At 34.3% G+C, this 25,681-nt stretch overlaps 1 protein-coding gene across 1 annotated transcript in view; it reads right to left on the bottom strand.

Annotated features, from left to right (window-relative positions):
• Positions 1–25,681, bottom strand: part of LOC149799397 (putative serine protease K12H4.7) — a 52,668-nt gene that overhangs the window by 13,120 nt on the left and 13,867 nt on the right. The window contains exons 3-7 of the mRNA XM_089958736.1: positions 25,331–25,467; positions 21,399–21,494; positions 9,742–9,877; positions 4,418–4,532; positions 1,213–1,414 (exon numbers count right to left, since the gene is read on the bottom strand). Of these exons, the coding sequence (XP_089814862.1) occupies positions 1,213–1,414; positions 4,418–4,532; positions 9,742–9,877; positions 21,399–21,494; positions 25,331–25,467 (686 nt within the window). The remainder of the gene's footprint in view (positions 1–1,212; positions 1,415–4,417; positions 4,533–9,741; positions 9,878–21,398; positions 21,495–25,330; positions 25,468–25,681) is intronic.

Here is a 25,681-nt window from a genome sequence, read left to right on the forward strand (position 1 = left end):
ATTGAAATAAATCTTAACAGGCTGGCCATTACTGTACAACAAGCCCACCCCTGAGCTTTAGTAATGATGGCATTTATTTACCAAGACTTTTAAACACTTTAACACTCAGGGTAATCTAGGGTTTAGATTTAAGTATATGTGGATGCCAAAGTGATCACTATTTCATACTTCCAACAAGGTGATCTGAATAAAAAACACTAGGGTTAGGTTTAGGTTTGCTCCTTTGTATGCCTTTTTTTACTTCAATTATGTTTGAAATATAACTGGGGCAACTCTTAACCAAACTTTAAGTAGGGATTTCTTTGATTTTTAGACCTCAATAATGACCGATGGAGGGGGGATTGATTCACATCAGCTAAGTTAGTGGAAGAACAGATGGAGTGAAGCTTCAAATAGTCCCCACATATTTCATTAATTCTAACCCAGTTTTGTTTCTAATAAGAAGGGTATTCAGTGATATAATTCAGATATAGGTGACAGACAGACAGACAGACAGAAAGATCTAAAAGTAGAATGTTAGAGAGAAGAAAAAGTTATTACATACTGAAAATAAGCACCAACTATTAAATTATAATCAAAATAATAAGTGTTTTTAAAAGTAAATAATTAGTTAAATAAGCATTTACAATGAAGGGTATGTTTTTGATGATGGAGATAAAAGTTAGGATGGAAATCAGGAAAGTATAAAATAATTTGATAAATGATGTAATTAATTTCTTACCAAACAGATGATTATATTGTCTCATTAAAGTAACTTTTCAGACAAACAAGTCTGATATAATGCCAAACAATGGTGACAGAACTAATCAGCATCAACAACTGCAAGCAGCTATTCCATCTGACCTGATGCTGGACCGCTCAAAAGCATATATAAATTAAAATGCATACACATATCATGACATGACTTTCTGACATGCATAGAGAGTGGACCCGTGTGCTAACCAGTAAAATATACAGAGCCTAAGTAAATACTTCCTATAGAAAAAGAAGGGGAGGATTTTGAATTTATTTCAGTGTAAATCAATCATATATTAGAGAAATACTTCAAGTAAATTACACAATAAATTTCCCTCCACCTTCACATTATATATATATATATATATATATATATGTGAGGATTGTTATTTTACAATATATGAAAAATTTATATTCCCATCAACAATTATGCTCAAGGGAGATAAATCTGACTGGAATAAAAGAAATCATTGTTACCTCCCTCTGATGCACTGCTATTCCAATCTGTCTTTCTCAGGTCTGAAATCATCTTGTCATACTTGAAGTCCATGCACTTCTGAGAGTAGGTGTCCAATAACAGTTTATTTACCGCTGCATATCGCTGTAGCGAGGTACCAACAGACTCATCTCCCATAATTCCACATAATGTATCAATTGTAATATTGGTGCCCACTGCTCCCTAAATTAATAATAATAATAATAATAATAATGATGATGATGATAACAACAACAACATGAGTCCATTAAAGGGACTGATGACCAATGGCCAAATATTTTTTTACATGAATCCCATTTTCTCTTTTTAACAGCTGAAAATTGAAACCGTTATCTTAATGGGTTTTTTTTTAATAGAAACTCCCAACATAATACATTTGGTAGCAAAACCTTTTTTTCTTTCAGTTAACATGTTGACAAGACATCTACCTGAGTGGCACTGTTTTCAATTAGGACCAAGAAGATATCAAAGAAATGTTTAAGTGAAAACTTCATGTCACTTTGACTATCCATTCAAAAGAAGCAACTATAATAACAACATTTTCAAGATGGCCAGAAAGCAGTTATCCAGTATGTCAAATCAGCACATTTTTCACTTATGACAAACTCAACATAAAAAAAGTTCCTGTATGAAAAATTCCTTGTTGCTCCAGATATATATTTGGGTGAAGCAGCTATAAGAAGAATTTCAAGAAGGCCACAATACCACAGTGTCTGTTGGTCAGACAGGTATCATATTCACTGAGAACTACATAACTATGACAACTGTCTTGGTGAAGACCACATGTAGCTATGGCAATCTATTTAGAAATATTAATAAATAAATTTGAAGACTAAATGGATAATTCATCTATTGCCAAGTAGACACCACAAGTCTTTTAATGAAAACCTCATTTCAATATCAACATCTGATCAGGAGCTGTAAGAACATGACTTTCACAATGGCCACTATGTCAGCCATTTCTCAGAGGCCATGTCTGGTAGGCACACTTTCATTTAGAACCAAGTCGTAAGTCTTTTAGTGAATATGAATATCCATTCAAAATGATTAGTGATAACAAGATAATGTGTTCAGGAAGATTAAAAATTTAACAAGGCCAATGTTAATTGACATCAGATTGGTACCACTGTCATTGAGGACCAACCAGATATCAATCAACTTGTGTAGGCAATCCCTATGTCATTAAGACCATCCATTTAAGTTGAATAGAGATAACAAGATTTTCAAGATGGCCACCATGGATGTCTGAAGCATGTCCATTTAGGGCCAGCAAGAAACTCCATGTCAGTATGATCATGTTGAGAAGGCTTAGTAATAACAAGATTTTCCATATGTTGATGAGGATCAGCAATAACAAGATTTTTAATAAGGTCACTGTGTTAGCCTCAAAACCCATGTCAATATGACCATCCGTACATGCTATTGCATAATTTCTTTTGGTCTATGACCAGAAGAGTTAAAATTAATACAGGTAAAACCCATCATAATGTGATTCATTATAACGCAATTCCACTTATAACACGATGGCAACATAGCTCCCATTTTTCATTTTAATTTAAGGTGACCTCTCTTTTTAACATCCTAAACACATGCTCTCAGAAAAGCTGATTATTTGTATCCCTAGCTGATTTTCAATCACAGCACTGCGTTTAATATTTTGCCTTAATTTCCAAAATTTTCTAAAACATATTCCAGTGTTATATATTTTTTTTTTAAATAAAGAAAAGCTATCAAGTTCAGACAAGTTATAAGATTTTTGAATACAGTCGGCACTGTTTAATGTTTGGAGGAAGTAACATGTAGCTTGTTTAGTATTTTCCGAGAACTATCAAACCATTTAAACATGTGAATGTGATCTCTTTGTCAGCTGACAGAAGTTCTTCAAATCCAACAAAAAAGCCGAATTTTGTTTGACGTGCAGCCTGCGTGAAATGAATGCCAATGATTTGATTGTCATGTACAAAATTCAAAACCAAAGTATATTTGATGTCTGATGAAACCTGGCAAACAAAACAAAGGATTTATGATCAAGAGGTTAGTTAAAACTGATGACATTGAAATTAAAATGCATATTTTCTATGGAGAAATTTTTTGAAAAATTTGTTAATGTGATCCTGTTTATGTCATGATGTTATTCTTTGGACCCCAAGCATCATGTTATAAAGAGTTTTACCTGTAATAATGATAAGGGTACAAGTTTTCTTTATGGACAAACCCTTAATTAAATATAATACAAAAATTGATTAATTAGTGTTTTTAGCTCTCAAAATGATGCAGTAATTGGGGATATATGAGCACTGATTGCAAATCAAAATTAAGAGATTATTAAAATTTGGGTGTAGCATCTGTTACCAAACTAGACTGCTAGATTTGTCAGGGTCACATAATTCATTTTTTAAATAAGCAAAATAAAAAGCCTAAATCCTTATAGGCAAAGTCACAATTGTTAAATCTTTTGTTTAATGAAGTTGCTCTGTCAGATATGACTGCATTGTGATGATTCTACACTACTCCCACCCCATAATGTTCAATATACAAGGAATGTTGCTCTTGCTTTGGGTTTAGGGCTATTTTTTTCCATGGATGGTAGGCTATACATGATGAGCAGTATAACTGGTGAAGGAAGAATCCAGGACAACCCTAGTAAAAAGCACTGATTCACAATATCCATTCAGTTCTGAACTTTTGACCTGGAGTTTACATTCTGTAAACTTCCAATCTAATGACACTTTCAGAGAATAAAAATTGTGACTGTCCATCCATTATTTCTTATTCTGTTTTACTGTAACAAAATGGGATGACAAGTCATCAATAAAAATTTAATCGGAAGTAAAGCTGTTTTGACTTTCTATGGTTTAACTTCTGTTGAGTTATTTGTAAGGATTGTGGTATACAATGTAGAATGGTTTAATTCAATTTAACTTCCATCCACTCCCATACAAGTCCTTTGTTTACTTGCCCTAAAATTAATAATTATCAACAGTGGGATTGATAAATGATTCTTATTTTGAATTCCTATTTAAAAGGGACTTTTTATATCAAGATTCAAAATATCAGCTGAAACCAGTTTCTATCCGAAACTTGAAAGAGAACAATACTCATCTAAGAAGATACTGTAAATAATATCATATGTCAATTTCTTTTTTCTACAAAATGGTAACAACACACATTTAGAAGAAGTCTCACCTCAAAAGCTCTGTTGTCTTTGTTGTACTGCACCACCCCTTCAAAGTTTCCAGCAAGATTGGTGAACAGATTGGCAATATCCATTTGATTGTTAACATCTATGGAATCACACAGGCTGTGAAACAATTAAATTTCTGTTAATATCTATGGAATCAGACAGGCTGTGGAACAATTAAGTTTATGTCAACATCTATGGAATCACACAGGCTGTGAATCAATTAAGTTTATGTTAATATCTATGGAATCATACAGGCTGGGAAACAATTAAGTTTATGTTAATATCTATGGAATCATACAGGCTGGGAAACAATTAAGTTTATGTTAATATCTAAGGAATCATACAGGCTGTGAAACAATTAAGTTTATGTTAACATCTATGGAGTCACACAGGCTGTGAAACAAATAAGTTTATGTTAATATCTAAGGAATCATATAAAAATTAAGTGTATGTCAAGTCACAAAAGGAAAGAAAAACACAGTCGAAAAAAACAACAGAAAAGTTTGCCCGACCTAGAAGGATGAGTCTGAGTCATGGTCTTCAAATCTTTCCATAGTGCTCCAGAAAAATGTAAAGCAAGCCATGTATGACCAATACATGATTAATGATCACATATTTATAAATGAAATATCTAAAAATATAACCATATAAATAACATTGTGTATGAATTACTTGTGCAGCAAAATATATAAATAAAATTAAATATGCATACAAATAACTATATAAATACAATTATGTATAAAATAATATAGATATAAATATCTAAATAACATGAATGAATTACCTATACAAATAAACATAAATAAAATTAAGTATGAAATCTTTCTTTGAATTATGTAGAACTAAATAAATAATTAATGCAGAATTAATAAAAAGTGACCAAGAATAGAAAAAAACCTGCTTGTTCATTTTATGACTGTCTGTAATACTTACTCTTGAATATATTGGAATACATTTGAAATAATGACAAGTCATCTAAAATGGCAAAATCACTGCTTCTTTTCACTTTGGTCTCTTTTCTTGATTCAAATTTGTTCAATAAACATATAACTGTTAGTAACATGTAGGTTCAGTGTTTATTTTTCAATGCAACAAACAAAGATATACTTATTTTCAAGTTATAAACATTAATGTATTTATTATTTTTACAAACTTCAAGTAGTTCTGAAGATTTGTTTTCAAGCTAAAACACATATTTATTGTTGTACGAGTACACAATATATTGAGGAATCAACTTGGTGTACAGCAATATACCTAAACAAGTAAATCCGGCAATGATAACAAATGATAACAAATGCTAACTTGGTGTACAACAATATACCTAAACAAGTAAATCTGGCAATGATAACAAATGCTAACTTGGTGTACAGCAATATACCTAAACAAGTAAATCTGGCAACGATAACAAATGCTAACTTGTTGTACAGCAATATACCTAAACAAGTAAATCTGGCAATGATAACAAATGCTAACTTGTTGTACAGCAATATACCTAAACAAGTAAATCTGGCAATGATAACAAATGCTAACTTGTTGTACAGCAATATACCTAAACAAGTAAATCTGGCAATGATAACAAATGCTAACTTGTGGTACAGCAATATACCTAAACAAGTAAATCTGGCAATGATAACAAATGCTAACTTGGCATACAGCAATATACCTAAACAAGTAAATCTGGCAATGATAACAAATGCTAATTTGGTGTACAGCAATATACCCAAACAAGTAAATCTGGCAATGATAACAAATGCTAACTTGCAGTGGAAATGAATAACTTATTTTGAGGTTCTTTCAGCAATGCAAGAATATAATTTCCTCAAGATGACATGGCCTTAACAGTTTATGGGTTTATTTTTATTGGTAACCAGACTGTGGTGTAGCGAATGTCATATGGGAGGCACGGATAACAGGGTTAAATTTTTATATGGGAACCAAACTGTCTTTAAAAATCCCAGCCGTAGCATTTATGATACATGAACATGTTTCAAAACTGAACCTGTATTGAAATTCCCTGAACTAAAATGACATTTTCATTTTAAAATGTAGATTCAGCAAAGAAATATATATTTTTCTATTATCTCTTTCATTCTTTTCAATTACTGCATAATTATGTTACACATCAAATGTTCTTAGACTTTTATTAACAAAATACACAGCACTACCTGGGTGAACGTCTTCTACTGGTGTCATTTCAAGATGCAAATGTTAGAAATCCCTTTCACTACCCTTGAAAAGTTCTAACTCAGCCTTAATAATAACTCTTCTCAATTTGGGTTATGTCCCCTTACAAGCAAGTTTACAACAGAGCCATAAGAGTTTGTATTGTGCATTCAGATGGTGAAAGCCATAGTTTTATATCAATGGTGTAACACAGTCAACAACCTCCATTTATGCATCATTTATCTTCAACTATATCAAAGACTATAGAAATTCATATGACACAAAAGAAGGAAAATGGCTGAAAACCCTCTCTAGTGCTAGAGCTACAACACACAATGCTGACAATATAGTTGTAAAGTTTACAAGTTCCATCCTTATTTATATTTGTGTGGAAAACTTCAATGTTTTCCTCAGGAATAAATTGCTGTGGAGTCTACAGGACTCGTGGTACTAATTATAATTTTTTTAGTACCAGTCTAGAATGGTAAACATAAAATTGAGGATATATGGGCTTGGAACACCATGATTGGTTGATAAGAAGTAAAAACTGACGATATATGGGTTTGAAATGCCATGACTGGTTGATAATGACAAGTAAAAACTGAGCAAAATTATGTATTCAAAGCTGATCCTGTCCACTAATGAAATGAGTCTGAGCAAAGTTCTACTGACACAATGTCAGTTTTCTTGTTGTTTTTTGAACCACAATAATGAAAATATTGCATTATTCCTTAGATGCAGAATGCATGACACAAGTTTTACGTATATGTAGTGTAAAAAAATGCCATGGCTTATACTGTTTTCTTAACCACTGTAACATATATCAAAATAGTCATCTGCTGTGAGATCTAGGTTCGGTCATGATAAGTAAAATTGAAATATATGGAGAATTTTCAATATTATGAAGTTTGAAAGGGTAATTATGAGACATGAATTAGCAGCATGTGCACTAATGATTCCTGTTTACTCCATTGCTCCTCCTATAGCCCCACAACACCTAGACTAATGTTGTCACTAAACCGTCACTGCTCCATAGCACCTAATAACGGTTCCATCACACCACATATTTGAATATTTGAAAATGCAATTCCTATTACATATACACTAGACCTAATTATAGAAATAACTGACCTCATTACATACGCACTTGATTTTAATACATATGCACTTGACTTCAATACATGCACACTTGACCTCATTCCATATACACTTCACTTCAATACTTGCACACCTGACCTCATTACATATACACCTGACTTCAATACATGCACACCTGACCTCATTACATATACACTTCACTTCAATACTTGCACACCTGACCTCATTACATATACACTTGACTTCAATACATGCACACTTGACCTCATTACATATACACTTGACTTCAATACTTGCACACCTGACCTCATTACATATACACCTGACCTAATTACATGCACACCTGACTAAATTACATACACACTTGACCTCATTATATAAACCTGACCTCATAACACCAACACCTGACTTTAATACATATGCACTTGGCTTCATTCCATACACACTTGACCTCATTATATACACACTTGACATACACACATGACCTCATTATATGTACAACTGACCTCATTACATACACACTTGGTCTCATTACATATATACTTGACCTCATTATACAAAGACTTGATCTCATTACATACACACCTGGCCTCTTTTCTAAAAGTAGGTGAAACAGTTTGATAAATATTACTAATACACTTTCTATATGTTTACCAAAAGTGATTACTGTACCCTTCAAACTTTTGAGGATAATTCCACATGACTGTTATCTCAAATGTAGTCATCTCATCACCAGTCCACAAGGAAATAAGTAACAGAAACAGATCAAGTTCGTCATAACTATGCTAAACTGAAGCTTATATTGCACCAAGATTAAAACACATGAAATATTAAAAGTGAAGCTCAGGACTTGATAATTATGTTAATTTTTATACTGGTGATGTTATTTATTTAATTTTCTTAAACTTACACATTTTACTCCATAAATAAATGAGGAATTAGCTAAAATACGTGACATGTGACTATAATGTACAACTATCTTGCTTGATAGTATAATAATTAATGATGGAGTAGCCTCCCTTTATCATTTCTGAATAGGGTTTAAATTAATGACCTCTGATGATTGCTAATGGTAAAGTCTACAGGTATCAGCCTTAATAAATAAGATAAACTGATAAATAATTAAGTCACAGAGGGATAGTCAGTACCTTGGTAAATACTCAATTATTTCAAATGGAAGTTCTCAAATGATGAATTTATTACCTCCATAGCTCTGAAGATGTTACCAGATCAGGGATATTACTACTGCCTTTGACTCTACATGTATAATGCTTAAACCTATCGGTGCTCTGTTTCCAACAGTCATGCTCTGTTTCCAATAGTCATAGACTTCAGGCACCCATAACATAAATCCCCTTCTAATAAATGTGTCACATTTTTTCCACAAAAATTCCTACCTTACCAAGGCTTATAGATCCATATGTATCTATTATGGTATGTCCAAATGAAAACAGTAATCCAATGACTGTTAGAAAAATCAAAACGTAATTTATGAATGTTTCAGTTAAACAGTGACGAATGTTATTCAATGTTATATATATATATATATATATATATATATATATATATATATATATATATATATATATATATATATATATATATGCATGCCATTGCATGTGTATGTGTGTGTGATTTGGACTTTTAATGTAGCTTTAACAATTTTTCAGTCATATCGCTACAATGTCTGCAGTGTGGCAGTTTGTAGTGATTTCTAGCACTGAGGCATCATGCCATAGACATGTAGCATGATGTCCCACCCAGTCACATTTTTCCTGATTATCCTGACACCAGGCCGACCAGTCCTAACATTAACCACTTAATGCTGAGCGCCATTGCGAGACGGTTTAGCATTGTCCTGACATACGAGTATGTATGTATGTATGTATGTATGTATGTATGTGTATTCTATTGAAAATATACATTATTATAGAAAATCGCTAAGTTCCACTTGAAGTGAGAAATATATTTCTCAAAGCAGCAAAAGTTTCCCTCATTTTCTTGAGAAAGAAAATCAAATGCATAAATTAACAGGATGAGATGTTTTGTTTAAGAAAATACCTACTAGAACATTTCTTTTAATTTCCTCGTGTTGTCTTCATCCTGAAGGTAACTGTAGATAGTTTTAGTTGCCATGTAAATCTCAAAGTTGCACTTTTCTCCTGTTGTCGCTAGTGATGACACAACAACACCAAGATATTCTGCATAGGAAAAAATATAGGACAATACAACATTACCCGGTAAGTGTTTTTATATAAAAATTAAATATAGATGTCTATTAAACAAAAACAAAACTGCAACTGCACAAAATATAAGAATTTTCATCTACATCTTAATGAGTATAGATTGTAAAGGGTGCAGTGGCGCATACAACAGATGACAACCTCACAATGGTGCACAGGCATACAACAGAAGACAACCTCACAATGGTGCACAGGCATACAACAGATGACAACCTCACAATGGTGCACAGGCATACAACAGATGACAACCTCACAATGGTGCACAGGCATACAACAGATGACCTTACAATGGTGCACATGCATACAACAGATGACAACCTCACAATAGTGCACAGGCATACAACAGATGACAACCTCACAATGGTGCACAGGCATATAACAGACAACAACCTCACAGTGGTGCACAGGCATACAACAGATGACAACCTCACAATGGTGCCCAGGCATACAACAAACAACCTCACAATGGTGCACAGGCATACAACAGATGACAACCTCACAGTGGTGCACAGGCATACAACAGATGACAACCTCACAATGGTGCACAGGCATAAAACTGATAGCAACCTCACACAGGTGCATAGGCATACAATAGATGACAACCTCACAGTGATGCACACATATTACAGAGGGCATTCACACACTGGTGCACAGGCATACAACAGATGAGATCCTCACACTGGTGCACAGGCATACAACAGATGAGAACCTCACACTGGTATACTGGCATAAAACTGATGACAACCTCACACTGGTACACTGGAATAAAACAGATGATAATCTCACACTGGTGCCAAGGCATAAAATGTTGGCAACCTCTCAATAATGCATAAATATTAAAGATGGTATTCTCAAACTGGTGCACAGGCATATAAAAGATAACAACCTCACACTGGTGCACAGGCATATTACAGATGACAACTTTACACTGGTGCACACATATTACAGATGACAACCTCACATTGGTGCACAGACATACAACAGGTGACATCCTCACATTCGTACACAGGCATAAAGCAGATGATAACCTTACACTGCTAACAAGGTATAAAACAGAGGGCAACCTCACACTGGTGCACAGGCAAAGAACAGAGGCTTGTATTATTTACAAAACAGATCCAAGGTATTGATAACATTAAAAAAACAAAATAGAAATGGTGATTTCTGGAAGATTATCTGGGCTTTCCTTAGGTAAATACAAGTTTGGCACTCTGTTTTCCTAGTAGCCACCAAATTTTAGTCCAACAGAAAATGATTGATAACTGGGTGTATGAGTCAGGAGCTGAACTGTCAAATTTTCCATTCTGGACCTTGCTCTGCTGGTATATTAGTCTTTATATGTTAACTCTCAACTATTAGACTGACAACAGTGTTTTCTTTAGTGATGTTCCTCTTCTTCAGAAATGTATTTTCTTTACAAAGTACTGGTAATATATATTTATTTAAGGACAAATGGAAAATTTTGGAATGTTATATTTTAAAGAAAAAGAACCTGATGTAATTTATACATCCTCAAAAACCAACATTACACTCATAGTCAGCAATAACTATAAATCAGAAATAGCATAGGTGTCAACCAATGTAAACAGTGGAATAAAGTTTGTATTCATTGTTTGTCACATACAGTCAATAGATTCAAGTTTGCATTCAATGTTTGTCACATACAGTCAATAGATTAAAGTTTTTGTTCAATGTTTGTCACATACAGTCAATAAATTAAAGTTTGCATTCAATGTTTGTCACATACAGTCAGTAAATTAAAGTTTGCATTCAATGTTTGTCACATACAGTCAATAGATTAAAGTTTGCATTCAATATTTGTCACATGCAATCAATAGATTAATGTTTGTGTTCAAGGTTTGTCACATACAGTCAATAGATTAAAGTTTACAATCAATGTTTGTCACATACAGTCAATAGATTAAAGTTTTGCATTCAATGTTTGTCACATACAGTCAATAGATTAAAGTTTGCATTCAATGTTTGTCACATATAAACAATAAATTAAAGTTTGCATTCAATATTTGTCACATACAGTCAATAGATTAAAGTTTGCATTCAATGTTTGTCACATATAAACAATAAATTAAAGTTCCATTTAAGGTCTAATAGATGTAGACAGCAGATACAGGTTTGTATTTAAGGTCTGTCAGATGCAGACAGCAAGTTAAAGTTTGCATTTAAGGTCTGTCAGATGTAGAAAGCAAGTTAAAGTTTGCATTCACAGTGTAAGGTCTGTCAGATGTAGGAAGCAGGTTAGCAAGTTTGCATTAACAGTGTTAAGGTCTGTCAGATGTAGAAAGCAGGTAAAAGTTTACATTTATAGTGTAAGGTCTGTCAGATGTAGAAAGCAGGTTAAGGTTTACATTCACAGTGTAAGGTCTGTCATTTATAGACAACAGACTAATGTCTGCATTTAAGGTCTGTCAGATGTAGAAAGCAGGTTAAGGTTTACATTTACAGTGTAAGGTCTGTCAGTTATAGACAACAGACTAATGTCTGCATTCAAAGTCTGTCAGATGTAGAAAGCAAGTTAAAGTTTGCATTTACAGTGTAAGATCTGTCAGATGTAGAAAGCAGGTTAAGGTTTACATTCACAGTGTAAGGTCTGTCAGTTATAGACAACAGACTAATGTCTGCATTTAAGGTCTGTCTGGTGTAGAAAGCAGGTTAAAGTTTGTATTAACAGTGTTAAGGCCTGTCAGATGTAGAAAGCAGGTTAAAGTTTACATTTACAGTGTAAGGTCTGTCAGATGTAAAAAGCAGGTTACGGTTTACATTCACAGTGTAACGTCTGTCAGTTATAGATGACAGACTAATGTCTGCATTTAAGGTCTGTCAGATGTAGAAAGCAGGTTTACAATTTTGTTCAATTTTTTGATTATACTCATATGCAGAACCTTTGCCTACCGTTATTGGGGGTCAGGTAGAAAGACCTAGATCATTTGGTAAATCAGGTTTAGAAATAGGTTCAGAGAGTATTGTTGGACATGAGGATGTTGATGACAATAATGAGAATGTTGTATTTGAAGGTGTAGTTAGACGTAGAACAAGGCGCTTTTATGTGGGTGGCATTGGTGTCAAATCTACTGCTGAAGGCCTCGGTAAATTCTTGAAAGAATACGATATAGATCCGTTATCCATAAAGTTTATCCACAGTAGACGTAAATGTCAATCGGCCAAGCTGACTGTATATAATTCAGACTGCAGCACTGTTGAAAATGATGTAACATGGCCAAAAGGTGTTTATGTAAGAAGGTGGTATGGGAATCAATCTTGGCAAGACAGGTTTAGCAATCGTGATCAGGAGGCAAATGAAGGTGCAGGATGCGATATTCCGTGACTAGGGTGACAGTTAATTGTTCAAAAATTTGCCATTATGTTCTGTCGTAAGTTAATGTGTTTTGTCATCTTTGTCATTTTAGTCCTGCTTTCACGATGCATATGTATTAATATGCCTATATTGCAAGTTAATATGAATCTTAATATACTGACCTGGAATGTTAGAGGAATTATGTCCTCTGCTCTTAGCTTTAGTGCAATGCTGGATAAATATAATGTTGACGTAGCTTGCGTAACTGAACATAAACTATTACAGCACATACTTCCATTTTGCGATTCTATTCGTTCTGATTATAAATCCACTGCTAAGGCAGAGGATATTTCCTCTAATAGCACATTAATAAAATGTGGTAAAGGAGGAGTTGCAATCTTCTGCAAAACTTCTCTCATGAGATATGCTAACTTTATAGATGAAGTTAATAGTGACAGAATTGTTGGCATAGAATTCAAATTTCCCGATATGCAAAATGTATATATTTTTTGTGTATATATGCTGACCCTATTATATGGCATAGATTGTTACAAAGCGCAAATCGAGTTGATTCAAAATCTCTATGATCAGTACTCACAGCTGGGGGACGTGTATTTTACTGGTGATTTCAATGCAGTAGCTGAACCAGACACTTTCAGAGATTACAAAGATAGAGTATTTCATGAGTTCTTGTGATATAATAATCTAGTAAGTGCTGGACATTTAATAATATGCACTGGTTCCCGTTATATGTTCACCCCAGCAAGAACGATGATTGATCATTTTGTACTGTCGGATCAATGCATAGGTAGATTACGAAGTGTGCACATTGTTTCAGATCACGAAGAGCACGTGATATCTGACCACCTTCCTATCCTTACTTCCCTTCATACAGTGACCTGTGGGAGAGACTTCAGACAGTCTATGAAGAGAAACAACATAGCCTGGAATAAATTAAATGCTGATATCTTGAAAAACTATCAATCTGAGCTGGACCTTTGCCTGAAAACTTTAGATATAGATACTATTTCGGACAATGTTGATAGCTTTTACCGGCACATTGTTAACGCAATACAGCAGTCAAGCGACATCGCGCTTCCAAAGTCTAAATTCAATTATCATGCCAAACCATACTGGTCAAATGAACTCAAAGAAGCACATAAACTTCAAAGACAAGCTAGGTATACTTGGATAAATGAGGGAAGACCGAGGGGTAGTCAATTTAATTCGTACAGAGAATATAAAGATAAGAAGAGAGACTTTAGAAACGTTCAAAAACTGGCTGTGGAAAAATATATGGGGGAGGTGTATGAAGAAATTGAAAAAGCACATGAATGCGATGTAAGACACTTTTGGAAAATGATCAACATTAAGAGAGGGAACAATATAAATTTTTGTCAGGAACTATCAACTGATAGAGTTTGTGTCCGTGATGATGATTCCATTGCAAATGGCTTTGCTAGATATTATGAGGACATTCACACGCCGAATTTAAACCATAGTTTTGACGGAAACTTTTATGAATTTATAGAGAGAGAATTAAATCGGGGTCTACAGGACGAAGTAAGCCATATCGAGGCCTTACAGACCAGTATCAGTTTAAACGAAGTAAGAGAAATCATTAAAAGTCTAAAGAAATCAAAAGCATCGGGCCATGATCAAATTTGCAATGAACATTTGATCTATGGCAGCGACTACCTCATCGTGTGTATGACGAATTTTATTTACTGAGATGATTGATCAATCTTACATACCTGTAGATTGCACAAAAGGGTTAGCAATGCCACTGTACAAAGGTAACAGAAAATCAAAGAACCCCCTCGAAAGTTACAGGCCTGTTACTTTACTGCCTGTTATCTACAAAACCTTTGAGAAAATTATTCATGAACGTTTGGTAACTTGGCTCAAAGATACTAATTCTAGTATACCCAGTTCACAACAACATGGTTACCAAAAAGGCTTAGGCTGCACAACAGCGAGTTTTGTGCTGTTGCAATCAGTACAATATAATGTAAACATGGGTTCACGGGTTTTTGCTGCTTTTCTTGATACAAAAAAGGCATTTGATACCGTGTGGCACGAAGGACTGCTTTTTAAATTATTCACATTGGGAATTACGGGTAAATCCCTTTTGATATTTTTTAACATGTATACAAATTTACAGAGTAAAGTTCTTGTAAATGGGCAATTTTCAGATTGGTTCTCAATTGGCCAAGGAGTGAGACAAGGGGGTGTTTTGTCAACCTTGATGTACACAATATTTATAAATGACTTGCTGCTACAGTTAGAAAATAGTGGATTTGGAGCAAAGATTGGATCCTTAGCTGTGGGAAATCCAACCCTAGCTGATGATATTTCACTTTTGGCTATATATCCTAGCAATCTACAAAAGCTGTTAGATATAGCATACGACTACAGTAATAAGTGGCGATTCGAGCTTAGTGTTACAAAGTCATACATTATCATTCTTGGACCCCAATACAAGAATTATATCAATATGAAATGGTATCTTGGCCCGTCATGTTTGCCGGTTACCGATTCGGCAACACACCTGGGTCACCGGATTAACTCAAAGCTGACGTCGCATGACGCAATACTTGATGCATGCAAGAAAGGGAAAAAATCTTTTCACGGTCTGTTTGGTATTGGCATTAAACCGAATGGTTTAAATCCTTTGGTTGCTGCAAATGTAATTAAAAAGGTAATTTTCCCTTCAATGTTTTATGGAAGTGAATTATGGTGTAACATTTCAAAAAGTGACCTTGCTTTATTGGATAAAACTCTGAGGTATTTTGCCAAACATTTACAAGGTTTTCCAATACATACAAGATCAGACATTGCCCTGGGAATGCTAGGATGGACATCAGCGCAGTCCGAAATTGATAGAAGAAAATTGATGTTTTTACACAGATTGTGTTTGATGCCTAACAATGTACATACTAAACGTGTGTTTAACGTTGCGTTATTTCACTTCATTCTGAGCGGATGCATGTCAAGCTGCGGGTTAATTTCAAATTTATATTATACCTCAAAGAAGTTTGACTTGCTCGGGTATCTAACTGATTATTTACATCATTCTGAAATTCCAGATAAACATAATTGGAAAGAAATTGTAAGGTCAAAAATTGTTGGTCTTGAAAATAGCCTCTGGAGAGTTCGTATGTCTAATCAATCAGATTTTGAGAGATTCTCTTCGATACACGAATACTTACGACCTGCCTCAGTGTGGCAGTCGGCTAAAACCAGACAACACACTAAGGTATTTACATATGCAGCTAAACTATGGGCTGCTGTTCCACAAACACAGCTTGATATGTGTATTAGATGTGGGAATGTTTATACAGACTTGATACTTCATTGTTGTGTTAGTTGTCCTTATATGTCGAACTTTCGAAATTCTTTCTGGGATTTCCTTACTGATAAATTTCCCCTGAGCCTGCACATTACGTTATTTAATGCAGAAGATGAGCTGCAACTACAATATCTTTTAGGTAAAAGGTTACCATCATAAGTAATCGACAAAGAAAACTCCAAGCTATTCGCTATTCGTCCTGTATGCAGCATACTTTGTCATGCAGTGTGCAGCTATCTTCTGTAAATAAGGTACTGAAACTTGCAACTTATGAGTTGACAAACACTTTGTTGATTGATATTGTGTAAGAATTTGTATTCTAATATAGAACATTTTTTTTGTTGTTTTTTTAAAATTTTTTTTATAATATTTATGGATTGTATTCAGATGATTTATTCTTATATCATGTAATCTTCCATGGAAGGAAATAAAGATGATGATGATGATGATGCATTTAAATTTCAGTTCAGTATATTGATAAGAATTTTCCCAATATAATTTATATTGAAACTCAAAGGATTAAAGTTTTTATATCTGCTTCATCAGGTAAAGTTTCTTAAGACCCCTTTTCTTGTTACCTTAAGACCCCTTTTCTTGTTACCTTAAGACCCCTTTTCTTGTTACCTTAAGACCCCCTTTCTTGTTACATTAAGACCCCTTTTCTTGTTACCTTAAGACCCCTTTTCTTGTTACCTTAAGACCCCCTTTCTTGTTACCGTAAGACCCCTTTTCTTGTTACCTTAAGACCCCTTTCTTATTACCTTAAGACCCCTTTTCTTGTTACCTTAAGACCCCTTTTCTTGTTACCTTAAGACCCCTTTTCTTGTTACCTTAAGACCCCTTTTCTTGTTACCTTAGGGCCATCTTTTCTTGTTACCTTAAGACCCCTTTCCTTGTTACCTTAAGACCCCTTTTCTTGTTACCTTAAGGCCATCTTTTCAATTTGCTTTCAGAGGGTACAAACATTTTTGTATGATCCACAATAAATGACAATGGAGCAGAATGTGTTAACCTTGTATATCTGCCTGTCTGTCCATCTGTTTGTCTCTCCATCAATCCAATTTTGTAATACTTTTTCAGATTTTCAGTTAAGTTTTCCAGTTTAGGTTTCTCTTGTATAGGGCATTGTATAGACACTGATATAGGTTATTGTACCAGTCAAATGAAAACAAAATGCAGAATGAACATAAAAGGAATGCAGAAGAAATGCAAACAAATGCAATGCAGAATTAATGCAAATGAAATGATGAAAATGGATGCTGCAAACACAAATGGCAGAAAATGGAACGGTATTAAACCAAATGCAATTCATGAATGGACGTGAAAATAAATTATTTTCAAGCTGCTGATAAGTTTGCATTGCTAAAAGCCCTCTTGCATGAAAATCCAAGATCAGATTCTTTATACTAGAAAATAGTTCTTCACCCATTAAAGGCAGTGATAATTTTCACAGCCAAAAGACCTCTTGTGTGATAATCCAAGGTAGAGTCTTTACACTGGAACACAGTTCTTCACCCTTGATAGGCTCTGACAATATGCTTGTCAAGGTAGACATAAAAAACCAACTACTACTGATGAAATGTGAAGAACTGACATTATCACATGTGGTTGTTTCTGTACAATCTTCATTTGAATGAAATGAAATCAGAAATAAAATTAGTTGACAAACACTTAGCACCTATGTTTTATTTAGACAGTAACAGGTATATTTCAATTTACTGCATATTCAGTTCTGTCTTTTGCATTGGATGCATTTGCTATTTCATTAAAACACAGTTTAAACTAGACAAAATATGAAAGCCAAAGTTCTCTCCCTTTGAAAACAGCAACATGATTTTTTTAAAAAGAAAATGATGGATGAAAATAGTTAATGCAAAATATGAATTTGAGATTGTAAACAAAAAATAATGAGATGCTAAATGAAATGCAAATGTGAATGGAATGGAAATGAAATGCAGATGTGAATAGAATGCAAATGAAATGCAAATGTGAATGGAATGTAAATGATTTGTGTGTGTGTGTGATTTAGATTTTTAACGTAGCTTTAACAACTTTTCAGTCATATCGCTATGATGTCTGCAGTGTGACAGTTTATAGTGATGTCCAGCGCTGGGGCATCAAGCTGCAGACATGTAACATGATGTCCCACCCAGTCACATTATCCTGACACCAGGCCGACCAGTCCTAACACTAACCTCTTAATGCTGAGCACCAAGTGAGGCAGCTGTTAGTACCATTTGCTTCAAAGCCGCAACCTCTCACATCCAAGGCGGATGCCCTTACCACTAAGCCACCGGAGCGGTGAATGTAAACGAAATACAAATGTGAATGAAATGCAAATGTGAATGGAATGCAAATGTGAATGGAATGCAAACAAAATACAAATGTGAATGAAATGCAATTGTGTATGGAACGCAAATGAAATGCAAGTGGAGTGCTGGCAAAATGCAGAATTGATAAAATTACCTACTTCTGGCTCTGTTCTTATGTGTGTGGATCATTCTTGTAGTGAACTAAACCGTCATGTCCAAAGTAGGTCACGACAACCTATATTTCATATTTAAGTGACTTCTTTTACATTGGGCATTTGGTCATGTCATGTGGCTTCCTCCATGGATCCATTATATTAAGTATAACATCATTACATCAAGCATAGGATTTTAAAGTTTGTACACTGTAACTTCATTGTATCAATGACTGCATTTAGTTCAGTTTACTTGTTGGGTTATGTACCTTTGCATGGATATTATGTGGTATTTAGTAATCATGTAAATCACTAATTAGAGAGTACTGGATTCACATTACCTCATTCATCAACTATTAGTAAATCACTAATTAGAGAGTACTGGATTCACATTACCTCATTCATCAACTATTAGTAAATCACTAATTAGAGAGCACTGGATTCACATTACCTCATTCATCAACTATTAGTAAATCACTAATTAGAGAGTACTGGATTCACATTACCTCATTCATCAACTATTAGTAAATCACTAATTAGAGAGTACTAAATTCATACTACCTCTTTCACCAACTCCTAGTAAGTCACTAATTAGAGTGTATGGATTAATATAACCCAATTCACCTACCCTATGTAAATCACTAATTAGAGAGTACTGGATTCGCATTATCTCATTCATCAACTATTATTAAATCACTAATTAGAGAGTACTGGATTAACATTACCTCATTCATCAACTATTAGTAAACCACTAATTAGAGAGTACTGGATTCACATTACCTCATTCATCAACTATTAGTAAATCACTAATTAGAGAGTACTGGATTCACATTATCTCATTCATCAACTATTAGTAAACCACTAATTAGAGAGTACTGGATTCACATTACCTCATTCATCAAATATTAGTAAATCACTAATTAGAGAGTACTGGATTCACATTACCTCATTCATCAACTATTAGTAAATCACTAATTAGAGAGTACTGGATTCACATTACCGCATTCATCCAATATTAGTAAATCACTAATTAGAGAGTACTGGATTCACATTACCTCATTCATCAACTATTAGTAAATCACCAATTAGAGAGTACCAAATTCATATTACCACATTCACCAACTCCTAGTAAGTCACTAATTAGAGAGTATGGATTTATATTACCCGATTCACCTACCCTATGTAAATCACTAATTAGAGAGTACTGCATTTATATAATATATAGTTCACCTACAACTAATATGTCATGATAAAACCACTCCAAGCAGTGGATTTGTGAAAAAATGTGTATGAGTGTGATTTGGCTATTTAACATATCTTTAAAAACAATTTTTCAGTCATATTTTGCTATTGTGTCTGCAATGTGACAGTTTATAGTGATGTTTGGCACTGGGGCATCATGCCACAGACATGTAGCATCATGTCCCAGCCAGTCACATTATCCTGACACCATGCTGACCAGACCTAACACTAACATCTTAATGTCAAGCGCAACGTGAGGCAGCTGTTAGTACCATATTTACATGTCTTTGGTATGACTTGGCTGGGGGTCGAAGCTGCGATCTCCTGCATCTAACCACTAGACCACCTGAGCAGTCTGATTTGTGAGAAAATAAGCACATGCTTCAAAGGAACAAATCCATTACTTTTCATGAATCCACTGCCTGGGTTATGTTCTCCAACTTAATACATTCTCACTGTTTGCTTGATGTAATTTACAAAGGTACAAGTCCATTACTTTTCATGAATCCACTGCCTGGGGTGTTTTCTCCAACTTAATATATTCTCACTGTTTGCTTGTTGTAATTTACAATTTAAAACTGACTTTTCTAAAATTTAAATGAAAAATGGATGAAGTTACACATGCCTGCTACATGGACAAGGAAAGTATTAATTTTTTTGAAATTCCACTTGATGGGTTAGAAGACAATCAGGTAATCAACAGATGGATGGACAGAAGGAAATAATAGATGGACAGACAAAAGGTATAACGATGTCCATCATGCCAGAGCATGCAGAATAAATTCATAACTGATACAAAACTATAAATGTGTTCCCCCATAGATGCTATGCATGAAACAAACCAGTGCCAGAATTTCATCAGCATTCGCCACTGAATTACACTCCAAAAACTCTCTATACCAATATTCATCACTGAATTACACTCCAAAAACATTCCATACCATCATTCATTACTGAATTACACTCCAAAAACACTACATACAAACATTCATCACCGAATTACACTCTACAAACACTCCATGCCAACATTCATCACTGAATTACACTCTAAAAACACTCCATACCGGCAATAAGTGTAACAAGACCTCACCATCTGTATGTAGCATACCTTTGAAGTCAAGCTGAGCATGAATTGGAGCACTGGTGGCCACTGCACCATCCACCAAAAAAGGATACTTAGCTCGTAACCATGCTGACAAGGAACCTGAAATAGGATTGATACAACAGATGCATTTATTAATTTTTGCAATGTATATTTACAATGACATGATGGTTGTTGAAAATTACTATTTTTCCATATGTACTTGCATATAACATCCATCAAACCGCTAATGCCAAATGAAATCTACCTTTGCACTGTATAACTTTCATGTTTGCTGTGTTCTAACTGGCTAAATTGCCACCTACTGCCTTTCAAATGCAAATGAAAGGGTGCTTTGAGATTCCAAGAGCTTACCTCCTGTCTTACTGCCCATAGTTTAAACATGCTCGGCATGCACCAGGCACTATTAATTTTTGATGAAATAAATTTCCTGTCTTTCTGTTTGTTTGTCTCTGTCACTTGGCCTCTTTTCCTCCTTCATCTGTCCCATACTTATGATTTTAAATTTGATACTAAAGGAAAAAGTAAAACTAACTTTATCAATTTTTAGCTTACTTCTTTTTATGATATTGCTCAATCAAATTTATATCAGTATTTTACCTAATGCAAAGGAAAGCTCATTCTGTATCACATTGTTTTTAATTATTTAAGAATTACCAATACGGCAAAAAACTAATGAAAATTAAGTCCATAAGAAAAGCCAAAATATTGAATTTTGATTTGAGTTGCTACAAGAATTTATCAACCCCAGAAAAACAAAATTCACCTCAGCCTGCAGGATTGATCTGATGCATACCGTGGCTGCAGATTAATGCATATTCTTTTCAAACTACTAGTTCCATAGACCCTGATCTGATGATCTGGTGCATACTGTGGCTGCAGATTAAAGCATACTCTTTTCAAACTACGAGTTCAGTAGACCCTGATCTGATGATCTGGTGCATACCATGGCTGCAGATTAAAGCATACTCTTTTCAAAGTACGAGTTCAGTAGACCCTGATCTGATGATCTGGTGCATACTGTGGCTGCAGATTAAAGCATATTCTTTTCAATCTATGAGTTCCGTAGACCCTGATCTGATGATCTGGTGCATACCGTGGCTGCAGATTAATGCATATTCTTTTCAAACTACGAGTTCAGTAGACCCTGATCTGATGATCTGGTGCATACCATGGCTGCAGATTAAAGCATATTCTTTTCAATCTAAGAATTCCGTAGACCCTGATCTGATGATCTGGTGCATCCCATGGCTGCAGATTAATGCATATTCTTTTCAAACTACGAGTTCAGTAGACCCTGATCTGATGATCTGGTGCATACTGTGGCTGCAGATTAAAGCATATTCTTTTCAATCTACGAGTTCCGTAGACCCTGATCTGATGATCTGGTGCATACCGTGGCTGCAGATTAAAGCATATTCTTTTCAATCTACGAGTTCCGTAGACCCTGATCTGATGATCTGGTGCATACCGTGGCTGCAGATTAATGTATACTCTTTTCAAACTATGAGTTCTGTAGACCCTGATCTGATGAACTGGTGCATATTAGGATACTGTTTATACAAGGTCAATATGGTAGACTTAATTAAGTTGAGAAAATCCATCCATCCACCCACCCACCCATCCACCACCCACCTATGTACCTATTTATCTATCATTATACATATCTATCTGTATATCAGTCTGATAACTAAAGTGGAGGTGATCATACTGCAAGATGTTTTAAAAGGTGTAGTGAGTCTGCCAAATTTGAAATATATATTATAAAATTATATTGGAAGAATTATTTTAATTATATACTCATTTTTTTGTCCATTAACTTTACACTGTTAAAATCCTGTAGTATCTGTCCATACTACACAGCTTCATGTTGCACAATGTGTGTCTAAAAATGTTAATGTGTATTAGGAACTACATGTACTCTGTAAACAAACAATGTACGCTCATGTAGCAGACGATTTAGCTTTTGGTTCATTAGATTAGTTAGTGGATGAAGTACACAAGCTCTTTCATAAATTTGAAAGTAAGCATAGAGATGATAATGTTAATAATGAGGATGAGTTCAGTGAGTCACAAATGAAACTTTCAAAAACGGGCAAATGAATGAACATGATATTCACGATGTCAACAAATGTGAGAGACTCAGTACTGAAAATACCATTCTGATCATTTAAACAGTTATTAAGAGAAATATTTCATAAATTTTCACAGTTCTGACTATGACCAGTGCTCTCTAGGGTCTATAAATATAGCACAGAAAAGCATACTGAGGCCTATGCCTATTGCATATCTATCCGAGACATACCATTTTACAAGTCAGTCAAAATACTAAATTCAAGAAAAAAATGCAACTGAACTTTTGGTAGGAAACTAAGAACATGAGATCCAGTATGCCAAGACAACAAAATAGCATTGTTTCTTCTGGCAAAATGGATCATCACACAACAGCTGCTTTGCAATTTTCCCCGTTTAAGTTTTTTTGATATAATGTTAGGCTAGCAATAGAAGCCATACAGGTCATAGCTGGGTCCTTCAACAGTGAGCATGCAAATGACCAGGCATAAACATGTCTTCTATAGATGGTACTGTAATAAGAATGGCAATAACCAATTCTGTATCTTGAATTTCCTCATAATGTAGTTTCTTAGTCATTTGTTCCAAAACTTGATAGTACAGTAATTTGACTACATTTCAAACTAAAATCACATTCTCCTTACTGCATTTTAATCAAACTGAATGTGATATTCCATAGCATCTTTTTTGAAAATTTCAATTAAATGAATATGATTTGCACATTATGATTCCAAACAATCAATGACAGAACAGAAACAGAGGTGTGGTTGATTCAATGCCAGTCCGCTGTTCAAATCACAAGTATATCACATGGATTGACTAAGCTATTAAAAATAAAAATCAGTCCATCACAAGCAGAAAAGCAAAATTGAGTTGGATCAACAACAAAAAAAATAAATAAATATCATCCAGCATCCATTGCAGGCCAACTGTGTACATTCATTCACAATATGACACTAAATTTCAATTTTAAGTAGACCAAAACAAAAATGTTTCTTCAAACTAATGTCAAGCATGTGGTGAAGTTCAAAGGTCACTGGGCAGTGTAATATTAATGTGTATTGATGAATCTATGGTTGTGTATTTGTTTTGGAATAACATTATTCAGCCTTAGGTAGAAAAACAACATGAATATTTAATAAAAATTTTACTGCACTTGAATGGGAAAATATGAACTAATGTGAAAGTCAATAGTACCATTTATACTAATGTGAAAGTCAACAGTACCATATACACTAATGTGAAAGTCAATAGTACCATATACACTAATGTGAAAGTCAATAGTACCATTTATACTAATGTGAAAGTTAATCGTACCATATACACAAATATGAAAGTCAATAGTATCATACATACTAATGTGAAAGTCAATAGTACCATATATACCCATGTGTAAGTCATAGTACCATACATACCTGTATGTAAGACAACAGTGCCATATATACTAATGTGAAAGTCAATAGTACCATATACACAAATTTGAAAGTCATAGTACCATATATACCCATGCATAAGTCAACAGCCCCATAAATACCCATGTGAAATCCATAATACCAAATATACTAATGTGTAAGTCAAGTCCAACTGCAAACAACACAGACCCTGATCTGCTGTCGTACAATGAGCTGGTAGATCAGGGTCTATGTTGTTTGTTCTACATATTATTCCTAACTAATGGCATAGACATGGACCTGCAGGTGCATTCTGCAACAGTACATATGGGTCTGTGTAGATTGCAGATGGACTCAACTTATAAGTGAATATACACTAGATCACAAGATTAAACTAAAGACAAATGGATGAATGAACATGACAAATGTTAGATACATCTTTTACTGCAACCGAGAAAGATTCTTTAATCTTACCTGAATAAGAGCCACCAAACGAAATGAGTTTATTAGTCGGTAGATTAAACTTTTGTCTTAAAAACTGGACAAAGTAGGCAAGGTCAGCCAGTGCCTGTCGACTGCTCAGGTACTTCAAATTATCCAGGCTCAGATCTCTGCAAAAGCAATATATATAAATTAAAACCTGCCAATAGTGGCCACACATGGGAAAATTCAAAACTGGCCTTTGTACACAGGTGACCTATGTACAAAGGTTCAACTTTCAAAATTGGTTTGGTTTTTGAACAAATACCATACATTGAATATAATTATCATTATTCCTACTGCTAGTGATACTAAAATAATAATAATAATAATAATAATAATAAT

The sequence above is a fragment of the Sinohyriopsis cumingii genome, chromosome 5, assembly GCF_028554795.1.
Source record: "Sinohyriopsis cumingii isolate HCF-2022 chromosome 5, ASM2855479v2, whole genome shotgun sequence".
NCBI classification, from domain to species: domain Eukaryota; kingdom Metazoa; phylum Mollusca; class Bivalvia; order Unionida; family Unionidae; genus Sinohyriopsis; species Sinohyriopsis cumingii.